This window comes from Centroberyx gerrardi, chromosome 18 (genome assembly GCF_048128805.1).
Source record: "Centroberyx gerrardi isolate f3 chromosome 18, fCenGer3.hap1.cur.20231027, whole genome shotgun sequence".
Lineage (NCBI taxonomy): Eukaryota > Metazoa > Chordata > Actinopteri > Beryciformes > Berycidae > Centroberyx > Centroberyx gerrardi.
The window spans coordinates 3,907,470-3,924,839 of record NC_136014.1 but is presented as its reverse complement, the minus strand read 5'-3'; the positions used below and the strand labels follow the sequence as shown (position 1 = coordinate 3,924,839).

At 41.9% G+C, this 17,370-nt stretch overlaps 1 protein-coding gene across 4 annotated transcripts in view; it reads right to left on the bottom strand.

Moving 5' to 3' along the window:
- The window catches only part of fam184ab (family with sequence similarity 184 member Ab), a 103,941-nt gene that overhangs the window by 72,222 nt on the left and 14,349 nt on the right, over positions 1–17,370 (bottom strand). For all 4 annotated transcript variants that reach the window (XM_078289718.1, XM_078289719.1, XM_071898724.1 and 1 more), the window contains exons 7-10: positions 16,529–16,714; positions 5,413–5,535; positions 4,202–4,363; positions 1,370–1,491 (exon numbers count right to left, since the gene is read on the bottom strand). In XM_078289718.1, the coding sequence (XP_078145844.1) occupies positions 1,370–1,491; positions 4,202–4,363; positions 5,413–5,535; positions 16,529–16,714 (593 nt within the window). The remainder of the gene's footprint in view (positions 1–1,369; positions 1,492–4,201; positions 4,364–5,412; positions 5,536–16,528; positions 16,715–17,370) is intronic.

Sequence of the window (17,370 nt, the reverse complement as noted above, 5' to 3'; positions counted from 1 at the left end):
AAGAGGAGACAGAGGAGAGACAGAAAAAGACACAGACAGAGAAAGAGAGCTCTGTAGTAGCAGTGGTTCCCGTTATTTCTACAGTATGCAGACCTCTACTTTTAAGATCACCACTCTGAGATTCATTAGGCAGCTAATTGAAACTGACCAGAGCCTGCTCAGTCTGTCAGCGTAGCAGACTCAGACGATTAGGAGAGGCATTCCAAAATCCATCTTTTAAGCCATCATCTTTAGTCGTGAAAGTAGGCATTATCACAGGAACCGAGAGCTTTCTGCACCACCACAGAATCGCTCCTAATGATGTCTCCTAATGATTCAGAAAACACGGATGCTGTTACAAAACAGCTGCTGGTGATGTAACTTGCAATTCCGGGTCCATTTTGTTGTCTGGTGGTGTATTTACCTTATTCCCATGGATGGATAACTGGCCGAACGTCACATCCAGATATTTCCAGCAGCTAAAATGGAGTTTGATAGCAGAGATTTTTTTGGTAAACGTCAGGTTTTGGTGTCAGTCCCTCAGAATCAAAGAGCGAGGGCTTCTTTCTACAGCCGCCGTTTTGCACCAAGAGACGTTCAACAATCATACAGGGAGAAATCCATCGTAGAAGAGGAGAGAGACCAATTTCTCCTCTGACAGTAGCCTCAATAGACCACAATGCAATGCTGCCACAGAACATGTTGAGTTGAGTTCTAGCTATATTGACATGCCTATACACCCACCTTTGATTGAAAGCAACAAGTTCACTCTGCTTCCCTGGGGGATTGTGGCAAAGGCATTGTGGGAAATGTAGTAAATCACAAACAAAGAGTTTATTTCCAACACTTCTTACAGGTGTTGAGAGGATGAAGAGAGTCAATGGCAACTTTCAGAGAGTGTCAAAGGGCTTATACTTTCAAAAGTGGATGAATAACTATCTGTAGTGTGGACCCATATAGACACTACTTAAGTGTTGAGATCAACTCTAATGGAGTCATTTCGAGGCTGACGACTTTGCTGTGTGGCAGGTACATCGGTTCAGACCTCCGAAAAGTCAATTCTTTCATTCTTCGGGGGTTTTGAGTAACAACACTTCAAAAGGTCCGCGGAAGAATCGGAGACTTTGAGCTGGCGGCTTTAACAGTGGATTGAGCTGAGGAGTTGCAAAGCCCTCCAAGGATAATGCTCTCCGTCATGGTCAATATTATGAGCGGTATGACCTGTGTGTGTGTGTGTGTGAGAGTGTGTGTGTTTTAGTGAGTGTGGGAAATGGAAACAGACTCCCATTTCTCAATTTCATGCTCTGTCCTTGGCATAGAAGAGAGACAAAGCAGTCTCTCTCTCTCTCTCTCTCTCTTTCTCTCCCTCCCTCCCTCCCTCCCTCCTTACCTGAGGGTTTCGGTCCATTTGAGCTCCAGCTCCAGAGCCATCTTGTCCATCTTGAGTTTCTCCTCCTCTTTGGTGGAGATGAGTTTGGCTTCATGCTGACGCTTCTGGGCCTCCATCTCTCCCTGACAGGGAGAGAAAGAGAGAGAGAGAGAGAGAGAGAGAGAGAGAGAGAGAGAGAGAGAGAGAGAGAGAGAGAGAGAGAGAAGTCTCATTAAGTCTGCAAGTCTCAAGTTAAATCTAAGACTTTTTAAGACCTTTTTAATGCCAGTTAGAATGAACTATAGGACTGAAATAAACAAAGAGAGAGAGTGAGTAAGAGAGAGAAAAGAGGAGAGAGAATCTGACAGTGAATACATTAAAAGAAAAAACTTGGTGCCAGAGACTTTAGTTCTGTCAATGTGGCAATTCCTACAGATCACAGATAGGTCATACATTACTTAATATTACTTAATAACTGAAGCTGCTGATTGCCAAAATCTTGTGCTCATATTCAATTTATTTAAATTTGACAATTTTTATGGCCAAAAATGCTAGTAATCAGTGTTTCCACTCAGAATTTTATTCTTGTCAGGGTGGAAAAACCTCTAAAAAAAATATTTCGACCATGGAACAATACAATTTTTCACTGAAACTCAGGATAATAACACACACACACACACAGTTTTCCCTCCTGACTTCCAGAGAGCTGCTTCATTATGCAAAACGCAGAGTGCGAGAGGCAGCGAGAGGCGAGAGAAAGGGCGAGAGGAGGAGGAGAAGAAAGAGAGAGAGACATAGAAAAGGTCAAGGGCACGCTAGCCTGGAAGTGCCAGACTGTAATGAAGTGGACTGCCAACTGGGTTGGTTTCTGTCAATGCTTTAAAGACACTCACTGGCATATTAGACTGGCTGGGAATAGACTTACATCATCAAAGAATATACTGTACAAGGCTGCGTTCACACAGCGTTTTTTCCCCAACTGCCAGCGCCCTTTTCTCATTAAAAGCAATGGGAAGCGGCTCCAAGGCGCACAAAAGGCGGCCGCTCCCGAAAAGCGCTGCAGCCGGCATTTTTTCGTCAGAGCGGAGCGCTTTCAGAAGTTGAGAAATGTTCAACTTTTCAGAAAAGCGCCGGGTGACGTGAACCGCTTTTTCCAGCGGACCAATCGCGATCACAGAGACGCTGGCCGTTTCCCATAGCAACAACAAATATGGAGAAAGTGAAAGTGCCGGTGGAGAAATGGGACGTTGTAATAAGTGAATTTCCGTTACCGCAACAGCGATCTTAAAGGCAGTATGGATTATACTGGACATGTATTGGAAATATCTGGTAAGCCTTTGCTTGTTGCACAACACTGTTCTGTCTGTTAGAAGTGAACCAGCTGGTTAGTGAGCTAGCAGCTGCTCAGCTAACCAGCTGGTTAGTGAGCTAGCAGCTGCTCAGCTAACGTCAGGTGACGTTGCCGTGATCCGCTTCTTATTTCTCCTCACAAAAAGCGCTCCAGGCAGCGCTTTTTCCACATCAAAAAACACTATGTGTGAACGCAGCCTAAGAGAAGAGAAGACAAGATGAGATAGGATAAGATGACTGCGTGGGGAAATTGGGTTGTTTCAGCAGCAACATAACAGGATAGAATAAAATATAGAATATAAATGAAAATATAACAAATGGGGGGGCTTGGCAATTCTAAAATGTCAAGTACATAGTAAGTAGAAATGTATGAAATTATTATTATTATTTTTTTTTAGATATATTTAGATTTAGATAATTTAGTTTAAGACTTTTCCCCTTTTTTAATACACTGGAATAGCAGCAGAACATAGTCAGACAAAGAAAAATGAAAATATGTACAATATGAAAATATACAAAATTATACAAATATACAAATTTATAGCTATGCATACTGTACATAATATGCAACATACATTCACAAGTTAGAGTTATAACTGAACACTATCACACTACATCACTCCTCTATAGCTAAACACTATCAAACATCACTCTATAGCAGAACACTATCGAATCAAGGCAACTTTAAATAGATATACATTTTCACATCTTATGGAAAAACTCTGCAGAAATATTATTGAGAGAATATATTAAAATGCATATGCTGGTAAGGCGGGTCCATGTTCCAGACCAGAATAATTATCAAAATGTCACTTCAGTTCAGCCAATGAACTGTGTCGTGGCAGCAGCAGCAGCAGAATGTCATACAGTTCAGGGGAAGTTCTACACTGAATGTACAAAATATTAGGGACACTCGCTCTTTTAAACTGAAGAGGTGAATCCAGGTACATTTTTATTATCCCTTATTGATTTGCTGTATTAAATCTATGCCAGTCACAAAGGAGGAGATATAGATAAAGCAGTTAAGCAGAAGGAGCTGCAATATCAGGAAGATGTTCCAAATATTTTGTACATTCAGTGGATATAAGGCCCATATTGTCCTTATATTAAAATGGGATCTGGGCCAGTCAGTGTGGTCCTCCTCTGATATGATGAATATGATACAGTTTGATTGATTCCATATTTATTGTAGAATTGATCAATACCACACTGGTTGTCTATGGGAAGCCCTTAACCTGAACTGATTCTAATGGATATTTTGATCAGATTCCACACAAATATGCATGAATATTTTATTATTATATACTTGGAATACTTGGATTTGGACATTGAATATCACCCCAAAATTTGGTTATCTTCAATCCAAAAATCATAGTAATGGTACATCCAGCTGATACAGTATGACTAATGATGATGCTTTGAGCTAACACATTACATCCTGGATGGGGGAATCACTCCTAAGAGCGTTTGTGTGTATGTGTGTGTGTGTGTGTGTGCGCTGACCTGCAGTGCAGTCAGCAGGTTGCTGGTCTCTCTCAGTCTGGCCCTGGTAGCGTCGAGCTCCTCTAGCAGTTTGTCCTGCGCCTCCTTCAGCGTGGAGATTTGTCCCTCGGCGGCACCGATACCCTGCTCTCCCTGACGCACCTCCTCCTGCAGCCGACACACCTGAGGGGCGAGACGGAAAGACGGAAAGAAAGCAAGAAAGTAAAGAGGGAGTTTAAACTAACTTTATCCAAAACCGAGAATCTAATCTGCTGCACTTTGTATCTCGGTATGGCAGCGACCTTGAAAACTACATCAGCATTTTATGCTCAGCGAGGTGGAATTTTCCATCAAAAATGCATTCAATAACTACTTCTATTCCTGAATTTTAAATGAGCCAAACCCATATACTTTTTGCCAACGTGGCAACATAGTTTTGCAAAGCATACTTCAGATATTCATATATCTCAATGTATAAAGTGCATTACGACTTAGACAAATCCGCGCTACATTTTGGATGCAGGAACACAAAAACAGTGGACAGATGCGAAGCTGTGGAAGCGGGTTTATACAAAGCAAACCCTTGTTTTCGAAGCAAAACGAAAACTGACTGGACAGGGATCGTAATGCCCTTTGAGCTTGACATTTATAGCCATGCCCTATGGAGCCAGACTGGACCAGACTGAACCTGACTGGACCTGACTGGACCTGACTGGACCTGACTGGACGAGCGGCTGGATTCACAAAACCCTCTTAGGAAAAAAAATCTTATGTGCTATGTTTTTGTAAATTTAGTCTTAAGGAAAACGTTAAGAAAAGACGAAATACATCTGGTAAATACCACTAGAAAATACCATTCACTCAGCTTTCAGGTCATAAATACTACTTGGAAACTCCTGCTTGGGTTTAGTGATGGACTCTGATTTCATCAACTTCCTGAATTTTGACATCACCAACAAGAAAACACCTGGAATCAAGTGTAGTGAATTGTATTAATTTCAAATATAATAAACAAAACAAACAGCTTCCATCACCGAAGTACATTTATGATCACAGTTTTGTTTTTTTTCACTAGTGCAAGTGTGTTAAGGGTGAAAAAGCTGATCAGAAGCAACCAAAGTCTATTTCAATCAGGACATCAGCTTCAAATCATTTTGAATGCTTTGTCCCATATGACATCAATGCAGCATACGCCAGGCTCAAATTTAGCCAAGTTCTGAATGTCCTCCTACCTCCTCATTGGCTGCATTGAGTTTGGAGGTCAGCTCCTCCCTCAGCTCATCCAATTGCTGCCTGAGGAGTGTCTTCTGCTCCTCCAACGAGAGGCGCTCCCTCTCAAACTGCTGCTGCAGCTCCTGTGGGGACGAATCAGAAATACACATCTGTTAAAACAAGTATCCAATAAAAGCATTCAACAAGCCTTTCGTGGAGGATTCAGTGTGCTTGGAGCAGTAATCCACAGTTGAAACGGTTCTGAATGAGCAGTTCAAGTCTCTAGATGACTTTCTAACAATGGAGTGTACGTTTTATTAGCAGCAAAGTACATTAAGCACATTAACAGTCGCTGTGTTTTACAGCCCAAACACAACTTTAGGCAGCACTTCAACCACTCTAATATGTTAACAAGCATGTTGGTTTATGTTTGTAAAAACTGTCAAGTCATGTCATTGCCAAGTCATGAAAGTCAAGTTAATTCATGTCAATTCATGTCAAGTCACACCATGAAACTCAAGTCAATTAATGTTAAGTCAAGTTATGAGAGTCAAGTCAATTCATGTTAAGTCAAGTCATCAAAGTCAAGTCAATTCATGTAAAGTCAAGTCATTTCATGAAAGTCAAGCCAATTTATGTCAAGTCAAGTCATGTCAATTCATGTCAAAGTCAAGTCAAGTCAAGTCATGTCAAAGTCAAGTCAATTCATGTTAAGTCAAGTCAAATCAATTTGTCAAGTCATATCAAAGTCAAGTCAATTCATGTCAATTCATGTCAAAGTCAAGTCAATTCATGTCAAGTCATGTCAAGTCATGTCCATGTCAAGTCAAGTCAAGTCAAGTCATGAAAGTCAAGTAATGTCATGTTAACTCAAGTCAAGTCAATTCATGCCAATTCATGTCAAGTCAATTCATGTCAAAGTCAAGTCAAGTCAAGTCATGTCAAAGTTAAGTCAATTCATTTCAAGTCATGTCAAGTCATGGAAGTCAAGTCATTTCATGTTAAGTCAAGTCAAGTCAAGTCAATTCATGCCAATTCATGTCAAGCCAATTTGTGTCAAAGTCAAGTCAAGTCATGTCATGTCATGTCAAGTCAAGTTTATTTATAAAGCATATCTAATACAACTATCATTAACCAAAGTGCTGTACAAAAGATAAAAATAGGACATGACTTATTTTTACTAAGAAAATCCCTTGTTGAACACAATTTACGGTCCAACCCAATGATAACCTGACTCACAAAGCACTGTTAAAAATAGTGTGTGTGTTGTCTTGCAAACAAAACTGTAATCCCTCATATATTTCTTCAGTTGTGGTGCAGATCCAGAGCCCGACTCCCTCTCCTTTGTTTGACTTCACATTCATCCCTCTGTACAAATTTCTAAAAATACATCAGACAATTCTATTGTCCTTGACAGAGAAAAGAGTGCTCTAGCATTGTTATCATAGTGAAGCTTATTATGCCTGCTGATGAATTGGAAACAATTTCTGTTACAGTGCACAGTGATTGCTGTTTTCCAAGGACAATCAGAGCCAAGGGAAATTACTATAATGTCAAATGAAATTTTCCACCATTATTCATTTGAACACGGGCGGATGGAGTTTATAATGTTGTAAAAAAAATAAAATAAAAAAAAAAACGTTGAGTGCATTGAAAGGGAGTGACTACTGTGAGACAGTCCAGTAAAGAATGAATGAAAGATCATAGAAATTGATCTGAATGGATGCATGAATAAAAGATCACAGCAATTCATGATGTCTCATTTCATTGCTGCAGGTACTTAGGGGTTCCTCTGTTGGCAGTTAGCATTGTTAACTTTCCTCACTGAAACTAATGGGTAATGACCGACACTTTTAACACATCTGAGCAAAAAAAACACATCTGAGACACTATTTAAATGATTTGGATAACTTGACATGTGCTTAAACTTGCACTAAACCACTTTGCATATTGGTTCCTGCTCCAAATGGCAGGAAGAGCTAACGGTTCAGAACTTCAAAAGTCAGAAATCCTGTAAGGTGACGTCAGTAAACTGCACACAGTACGTTCATGGTCATGCCTACCTGGCCGGTCTGTGATGCTTTATACCAAAGGAAACCAAAAGGACAAGAGCAGGGTCGCAGCAGTTCGAGATTTTGATCATGGTTTCAGTTCCGCGCTACCGTTACATAAGGTGGTTACCATCAAGCTGATTATATGGAGGACAAGACCGGGGGAATTTTTTAATCACGGATAGACTGAGACAGACAGGGAGGAATCTAATAAATGATGCAGTCCCAGAGTGATAAGGATTCCTGTCACATCCTGCGACTCAATTTGGGGGGCAAGACTGAGTTAGAGCGCACCTATTCATCTGAATGCCAAACCGAGACTTCTGCGCAGACAACTCTCATTACGAATTGAGGTGACGAAAGAATAGAAGCGACGCTGAATGTAAGCGGTGAAACATATGGATCAGATGGAAGAGCAGAAGTGACGAAAGAATAGATGGATGCGGCAGCTTTCCTTCCTCTCCATCCGTCCCGTCTTATTTCAGGAAAAAAAAACAAAAAAAAGATTACTACGGCAGTGAGCAATGAGCGAGCGAGCGGGCGACGATTGAACAAAGCCTCTGGTGGAATGATGGATGGAACAAAGCGATAGAGGAATAGTTAGATGAGTTCTCTCCAACAGCCCCCGCCCCCAGTCCCTCCGCCCGCTCCCGTCCCTCTTTCTATCTGGATATTTCTGCCAAGCAGTGGGACAAACATTGACGGCATAATCGCAAATCTGTCAGCGCGAGGGAGCGACGGGCAACGGGAGTGAACAATGCCATTTTTAGTGTGCCGGAGCCGAACACAGTGAAAGGGAATACGAAGCCGTGAAAATTACGCTGGGGCAGCACAAAAAAAGAGGAAATCTGCGTATGGAATGCATAACGGAAGCCTCTGTGTTTCTGTTAATGTGGCTGTCAGCTCTGATCTACAGTGGAATATCACTTAAAATGCATCCCTCATTATGCAACTTTGATGCAAGAGAATACTTGATCATTTGCTTTCACGTGGCTGTGTGTGATACACTGGAATAAAAGGCTCTGCGGAGATTAGGCATCATCACGAGGCAATTTCAGGCTTGTGGGACGGCACGTCTTGGTCTGCTGTCAAATTAGTGGTAGGCTATGGATTGGAACAGCGAGGCCTCAGGCTCATTAAACTAGTCCCAAGTCCCAGTTCCTAATCCAGGGGGCCAGTTTCACTGTCTAAAATCAGATATACTGTTGTCACTATACTAGAACAAGCACATAATTTGCGATAAAATGGGACCAGATTGGTGCAGGTTACCTTACTGGGGTCAATGTGACAAGTGGTGGCACAAGTAGGCCTACACTTGTTTTGATTGTGCGGTCACCAATAAGGATGTTCATGAATAGGCTTAATCAGTTATCTGCTATTTAGGCCTATTCTTGATTGTGTGCAACATCAATCAATATTATCAAACTAAAAGATTAATTTTGGTGTCGGACATAACTTCTTTCTTAGTATATTTAGGGTTAGGGGGTCTTTAGGGTTAGGTTTAGGGGGTCTTTAAGGTTAGGTTTAGGGGGTCTTTAAGGTTAGGTTTAGGGGGTCTTTAGGGTTATGTTTAGGGGGTCTTTAGGATTAGGGGGTCTTTAGGGTTAGGTTTAGGGGGTCTTTAAGGTTAGGTTTAGGGGGTCTTTAAGGTTAGGTTTAGGGGGTCTTTAGGGTTATGTTTAGGGGGTCTTTAGGATTAGGGGGTCTTTAAGGTTAGGTTTAGGGGGTCTTTAGGGTTAGGGTTGGGGGGGTCTTTAGGGTTAGGGTTAGGGAATTTGAGAAATTTTGAGAAAATAATAAAAATTTATAAGCAAACAAAAGAATCAACAAAGGCAAAGACTCCACTGAATTAGATAACAGAATCTAAATGACACCAGAACGTAAGATGGTGGTAAATGGTAGAACAGTGACAAAATATGTGAAATAAAAAGGGAAATGAATTAAAATAGTCCTGATGCAGAGGATAAAATCATGAGGCATACTAATGAGGGTTAGTGGGTGTGTGTGTGTGTGAGAGAGAGAGGGGGAGGGAGAGAGAGAGAGAGAGAGAGAGAGAGAGAGAAAGAGAGAGAGAGAGGGAAGTCTCATTAAGTCTGCTAGTCTCAAGTTAAATCTAAGACTTTTTAAGACCTTTTTAATGCCAGTTAGAATGAAATATAGGACTGAAATAAACAAAAGAAAAACAACATCAAAGTATAGGTCTGCATGACTGGTCTGATGTCAGACTTGCAAAACAGCGGACCAAGAAACTGCTACATTTGTAGGAAAAGTGAAAAAAAAGTTAATTGAATATTATTGAGGCCTTGAATTTAGATAATCAAATAGAAGACTGAGGACTTTTTCAGGACCTGCAGACACTCTGGGCTAGATTTGTGCTTAGCAGAACTGAGTGTAAATAGCAATGCAGTCAGACCAGTTGATTCAGGTCAGAGAAAGCCTCCAGAGGAGGGCGGGGATACAGTGCATGCCTCCCACTAGACCGTGTGGCTGGCTGAAAAACACACCACATGATTATGAAACTAGGCTATTCCCACCACAGGAGGGTCCGATGTCAAATCACGTCATCCACTTCATGACTTGATTTGCACGTTTGACAGCGGCATGTAGGGATGGGACAATCGACATTCAATATATCGCGATACAAAAATGTGACAATACGTATCATGGGGTAGAAACATGAATCGTGATATATCGTGATGCATTTCACTGTGCTGTAGTAATCACAAATGAGATGCTTGACCATCACAATTTCACAAGCTCTCCATCCAAATTATATTATTGTCACTTTGTAATGACAGTTTTAAGTTGTTGTTTACATTCTAGCGAGCCAATGCCATCGCTAGAAATATTTGTAGCTCAGAAATAAACATAATTCTGCACAGTCTTACGTTGTTGTCACTGAACTTTTTAGTAGGGCTTGCAGCATTTGTTTGTAGGCAAAATATCGTCAAGGTGAAACAAAGATGAATCAAAATCTCAGGTAGGAATTATTGGCTGGTTAGTATCATCCGCCCCTTTATAGCCATGGAATCTTATTACATCTTGCCTTTTAATGTAATTCATCACGTTACAGCCTAATTTGAAAAAGTTACTGTGTTTAACTTGTTTTCCCCAGGTAAATAAATGGATGACACTGATAAAAACGAGTTTTAACCCTAACCCTAAAAACAAGTTTTAAGCTACACTGGCCAATTTCGCATGTTGATGAAAAGCGAAGATTCGCCATGTCTCCGTGTTCCCCATGGCAACAGAAGAACGATTTTTTATATCGGTTCACTCCTCCTTGCTAACTTTCGTTCTGTGTGAGTATGCCTCCACATGATGAAGATAGTACACACTCCTGAAATGAGATCAGCAATTGTATCTAGAAAGTCAGTCTCCCATTCCCTGGCAGTGGAACATGTTCAGGATTTGTCTCTTGATGAAATCATCAGAAGAGCCTTGGATATATTGGAAGGTCTGGCTGATGTTCACAAATCGGGGTTGAGCTCTCCAAGATCACAGCAATAACACACGGGAATTCTACGTCAGCTCTCTTCTTTAAAACAACTTCAAGACAACTTTTCTCACGCCGAACTTGATTCAACTGACCGAGTAGAAAAACCTCTCTCATTCCCAAACTACTGAAAAACTCATGTTCTTTCCCGAGGGCTGGAAAGGCAATGGAATAAAAATATATACCATAGAATATGCAGCAGACAAGCAGCGTAAAAAGCGCTATCTAAGAGGTGGGTATATATGTATGAGCTTAAGTCCTGTTATAGTGGCCATGCACTGTGCTAAGTAAGTGGAGGTAAATTATTCATGCTGGAAATTTCACCTTCCTTACAGAGTCCACGCACACACACGGACTGGTTGGCTGTCAAAAGAGCCAACGCTCACATCCGTATCTTTTACCATCACATCATTTTGTCTGTCTTTGATCATCTTCTCTCACTCTCTCCAAACTGTATTCTATGGATAACTAGGACAATGCATTTAATCCAGGGTTGCTGTTTCGATTTCAAAATTACATACTTTTTTCAAGACTTTAATTCCTTGATTTAATTAGAAAATTGGTCTTCAGCATGATTTACGCAGATCGTCATCTTGCCCCTACAAACTCTGCCATATCACTGTTTAGATGTTAGATATTACAACAATATTTTCCACACTTTTCCAAACTTTTTGTGCAATTTCCAAATGTATCAAGACCTGGAAATGATTTTTTTTTCCAAACATTTCCACACATTCCAGACCTGTTTAGGAACCCTCTTAATCTAATTTGTTTTTCATTGTCTGGTATGAGTGTGTGTGTGTGTGTCTATGTCTATACTGTAGCCATTTGGCATCAACCATCAAGTGAGTTCCCTACTACTGACCCTACTACATTTACCACGATACATCTGATGGCAGCCACCCAAGAGTGCCTATCGACTGGGATTCACCTCGATTCACTCCCAAGAGCTGACGCTAGCTTTCATCTGGAGTGAAGAAACTCAACACGGGGTGCAGTTGCCTATAAAAACACTCGGCCGGCAGCCAGATGTCAATACATAAAATGTGGTTCAATTCCAATCTTGAAAAACAAAGATTAGGTCTGTTGTCCTGTGCCATGTGTGTCCCTATGTGCTGTACTATGTATGTTGTCAGTATGTCTGTGTACCAATGCCACCAAGACAAATTCCTGCATACTTGGCAATTAAAGCAACTATGAACATGAAAGAAAATGTGAGTCAAGCGTAAGCTCAGAAGAGGACCGGATGACATCATTTGTGTGCCTTTTGGCCCTATACCGGTGTGTGTGTTTGTGTCTGGATATTGCTTATATGTATGAGTGTGTGTGCGAGGAGAAACGGAGAGTTTGGGTTGTCCAAAAATAGGACAGTAGATGCTACGTCAAGCCACTCTTAACAGCTGTGTGACTCATCAACCCAGCGCGGTTTCTAATTCCCGACTTTCTCTCTGTCTCTACCCATTTTCATGTCTCCCTCTCCTGAATTCTCTTTCTGTTTCTTTACCCTCCAAACTTTTGCCTCCTTTATCCATTTGTTTCTCTCTGTCTCATTCAGTCCAATTGTCCCAATAGTCCCATTGGGTAGAGGACAAAAAGAAAGAGCAGTAGGGTTAGACTGATATATGGGACTGATATTGGCCTGTTAGCAAGGGTGTAACTTTGGTTTGAGAAGTGGGGGGGACACAATAAAACGGGGAGTCTGGGGGTACTCCCCCAGAAAAAAATGTGCGATTTGAATCCATTTTCCTGCATTTCTACATACATTTAGGGACTACAACCAATACAAAATCCAGGAATTAATTAAGTTGGTCATCATGCTAAATTCTGCCAGAATAGTACTAAATATGCATAAGAAAAACTGTCTTACTTTCTGTATTGTTTAACCCACAACTTTACTGAACTTCACATGTTGAGTTATTCAATTATGGATATATATATATTTTGAAGAATAGGACTGACAGATCTATGGTACATTATTGTGGCACTATCGATAGATAATGTGTCATTTGCAACTTCAATCACAACAAACATATACAAAATGTATCAAAGAATATGAAACTCTTTTTTTAGAAGTTTTTTAGACGTCACACACTGTCAATACTATAAGAGCACTGCCAATGAATGTGTTAGCTTTTTTATGTAAGTCTAGTGTGTAGTTATCTTTATTATGAGTATTGGTTATACCTGAGATTAGATAGGCGATAATTTGCATATCAATATATAATGCTGCACTTGTTATGCACGCCGTGGCGTAGCCCGTTTTAATGTAAGTGCTGACTCCGCCCACCCGGGCCAGTTTCGGCGTACGCCGGTAGCAATTACAAGTGGACCCTATCCTACAGTCCCTGCTCTCAGCGGAGGGAGGGAGCTACGCTCTGTGTGGGAAGCGCTGTGATCATCAGACCTTTCAGGGTTAGACAAGCAAGTAGAGAAAACCGGCATCAGCCGAACCAATTTATTGCCAAATGCTTTGGGATTCAACACATTAACATTGCTTCCTATGGTCAGAAAAAGTCGCCAGATTTGTCGCTAGTCGCTTTTGAGAAAAAAAGTCACCACAAACGTGTCCCCCCCGTCTCCAGTGGAAATTACGCCCCAGCCTGTTAGTAAAAATAAGATATCAGCCAGTCAGTGTCGTCCACCTCTGATATGATGGATATGATGCAGCTTATTGACTATTACCACTATTGTTTTCCTGGGTTTCAGTGGAGTGTCAGCATACTGCTCCAGGACATTTATTCACTAACAGTACACAATGTTTCCACCTGTCTTGGTCTTCAACAGGTGTGTTGATTGCATTGACCCATGACCTCTGCATAATCCTAGGGGATCCCCAGGTGCTCCCAGGCCAGCTGGGAGATGTAGTCCCTCCAGCGTGTCCTGGGTCTACCCCGAGGCCTCCTGGATCTCCTCACCTCCTGCCTCATTTTGGCTGTTTGTATCCACAATCTCATTCTTTCGATCACTACCCAGAGCTAGTGGCCATAGGTGAGGGTCGGACTGAAGAAGTCTGATACAGCGCCCGCATTACTGCAGCCAATATACCTATTCTGCTCTCAATTTCACAATCCTTCTTACCGCCACTTATGAATAAGTCCTCAAAATATCTGAACTCCTCCACTTGGGGTAGCTGCTCCCCCCTCACCTGGATGGGACAGGCCACCTTTTCGCAAGAGAGAACCGTGGCTGAAGCCAGAAGGATCACATCATCCGCAAATAGCAGAGATACCACCCTAAAGTCACCAAAACAATGCCCCGTTGGGCAAAGGTCAAAGACCGAGGCATCGTGGACCTCGGCAGCGGAAACTGGCTAGCTTGAAATTAATATGAAAAAAGACTGTAGATTGATTACAATGAGAAAGAGCTAGTATAGTTTATATGTGGGGTATTCAGTTTGGGAACACTCACAAAATGTTTGAGCTAGAAAGCATTCATTCATCAGTTGGAAGGCTGAAGAAAACACTAGGTATCTACATATTGCAAAAGGACTATCTTTCTTAAAATTAATCACACTATATCTGCCAATAGCACAAAATACCATCTGTTGGCTATTGGCAGCGTCAATCCAAAAAATATTGGTATCAGCCTTCAAAGACGCCGAAGAAGAGAGGTGAGCGGACTGATGAAGCCAATTCCTGGAGACTCCCGGCTGTTTACGGTTTAACTGGTTATAAACAGTCCCTCCCCCTTTACACTGGCAAAGACCAGGGGGCAGAGGCTTGCCTGGACAAGATAAGGCATCTGTGGTGTGTGTGTGTGTGTGTGTGTGTGTGTGTGTGTGTGTGTGTGTGTGTGTGTGTGTGTGTGTGCTAGATCTCTGCGAGGTTTTCACAGATTGAGAAAAAGGAATCCAAGCGAATCCAAGAGTGAACAACAGTGAGGATAACACCTCTACTCCCAGAGACCAACAGTATGCACACACACATACAGCTAGGGTTCAACCAACATGAGTTTTCATGCCAAAATATTCTTCAAAATTCTAAGTAGTCAGTGTCAGCAGTCGGAATTTGATTCTTAGCCCCTGAAACAGCATTTAGACCATGGGACACAAAGTATTTTCAGCGCAAACAGAGCACATAGCTGCTTTCTAGCTCTTGCAGCAGATGGTAGAGAGTGACTAAACAGTGCAGCAGTGGCCTAGAGGCTACAGAAGCAGGCTTGTGACTAAAAGGTCACCAGTTCAAATCCCTGTACCAGCGAACAGAGTCTCCAATGAGTAACCCTCTCCCCTCTCCGAGCAACGACCGATTAAGGCACTGAACCCCCAACTGCTCAAGTGGAGCAGCTCCCGGTGGCCACCAGTAGAGCTGAACTCTAGATGTGAGCTGGAGATACTGTATGTATAGAAATGTCACCACGGGGTAACAGATTACCTCAATATGCAGGCTGACACTTTGAATTACTCGAATACTCTGTATTACCCCAGCTTTCCCACTGCCAGTATCAATTCCCAGGATTAAATCTGCACTAGGCGAGATATTTTATGTAAAAACGCACCTGTCTTATCAGCTTAAATCACAAAGCGGGAAGAATGTCCCATTCTCATGAATTGAGATGACATAGATTTCCCCTATTTGGCCAAATTGTTGTTGTTGTTGTAGTTGTAGTTTAAATTTTAAGGATTAGGCAATACCCAGTACCAATCCATTACATGCATACACACATAGTTTATAGATACTTCATAGATTATTACATCCCAAAAGGAGGCGAATGGGGAATACCTTTGCTGACCAACATTGACTTAGACCACCTGGGGTCATTGGACAAAAATAATTCAGGTATATTCTGTATTTCTCCATTAGACAGATCCAACATGCCTTTGTGTGTGACTGTGATTTGCTTTGATTCCTGACATGTTGCACATGGCTGTTAGGATTAAATTTTAATACTGGATACATTCCATGCCAATACTTTTTAGCCAGGAATGGACCAATGCCAGTATTCGGTGCATTCCCGTACACAGCACTGTCATCTACAGCACAATATGACTAAAAACGGGTCAGTAGGCCTGTATGGTGCTGATACACAGATAAACATACGCACCAGAGGACATCTGTCATTCATAATCACCACTCATTCATGAACAGATATAATGTCAACGGACGGAAGTGGGATGAGAGGAAGAAGTCTTTTGGCAGGCGACAAATCCAGGACAGGAAAGATTGAGACAGCAAACAGCTTGGATTTTAACGGAGTCTGCCCTGAATGTCATGCTGTTCATGTGTTGAGCAACAGATCCCCAAAATCCATCAAAACTTGCTGAAATTGTGTAGGTGATTATCAAATCCAAGAATGCAAAGTCAATACTCTCTGTACTACAGGCCATAGTGCTGTTTGGGAGTGATGCGTCTTTCCCGCAATGAATTTTGGGGCTTTCCATTTGCTCTCAAGTCACCATCCGATGCATCCTTGGTTGGCGAGTAAACTTCCAGGATGTTTATCCATCCTCCGTCCTTGCATTCTTTTGTTTTAACTAAAGCAGGACAAACTTCTTTCTGACTGTGTGTCTTCATGTTCTGACCTTGTATATTGGTCCCTGGTGTGTGTGTGTGTGTATGTGTGTGTGTGTGTGTGTGTGCGTGTACTCACGGCCAGCAGGCGGTTCTTGTCCTTCTCCGCGTTGTTGAGAGCGTTCTCCAGGGTCAGTCTGTGTTTCTTGGCCACTTCATCCACAGCTCGGGCTTGGCTCTCCTTCATGTGGCCGGCCTCCTCCTCGTACCGGGCCCGCACATTGTTCATCTCCCTCTCATAGGACGCCTTCTCCTCGTGCAGGGTCTGACACACACACACACACACACACACACACACACACACACACACAAATGGTAAAAAGCAGGCACATACATATGCATGTACGCACGCATTTCGGGGCCGATTCTGACACATGAAGCATAAACAGTAAACTTTCAGCTTGTGTCTAGCAGTGAAATGTCTCTGAAATTAAAAACAGCAAGGCCACTTACAGAATGGTTTGGCCCATTCTCTCTAAAATAATAATACCATATTCAATTACTGTCAGATGGCACGTGAGCATAAATAACGAATGTAGGCCTAAAATGTGGTCGGCAGTTGAAAAGATGACCTATTTAGAGCATCCGATTATGATCAGTGGTAAACCTATTTAAAGCAAAACACACTTGAGGTCAGGATATAAACAGAGGCCAACACTCTCTCTCTCTCTCTCTCTCACACACACACACACACCAGATCAGATGCTGTATTATTCAGCCATATTGCCAGTGTTTACTGAGTGGCAGCCAAGAATCAATCTTGCACTCTGTATGCCTGTCTGTGTCTGCCTTTTTCTATCTGGCTCACTCTCTGTGCCTCTCTATATCTCTCTCTGTCTCAATGTCAAACTCTCTCTCCCTCTCTCTCTCTCTAAGTCTCTTATTTCTGAGGCACTAAGACCCAGCGAGCAGAAGAAAGAC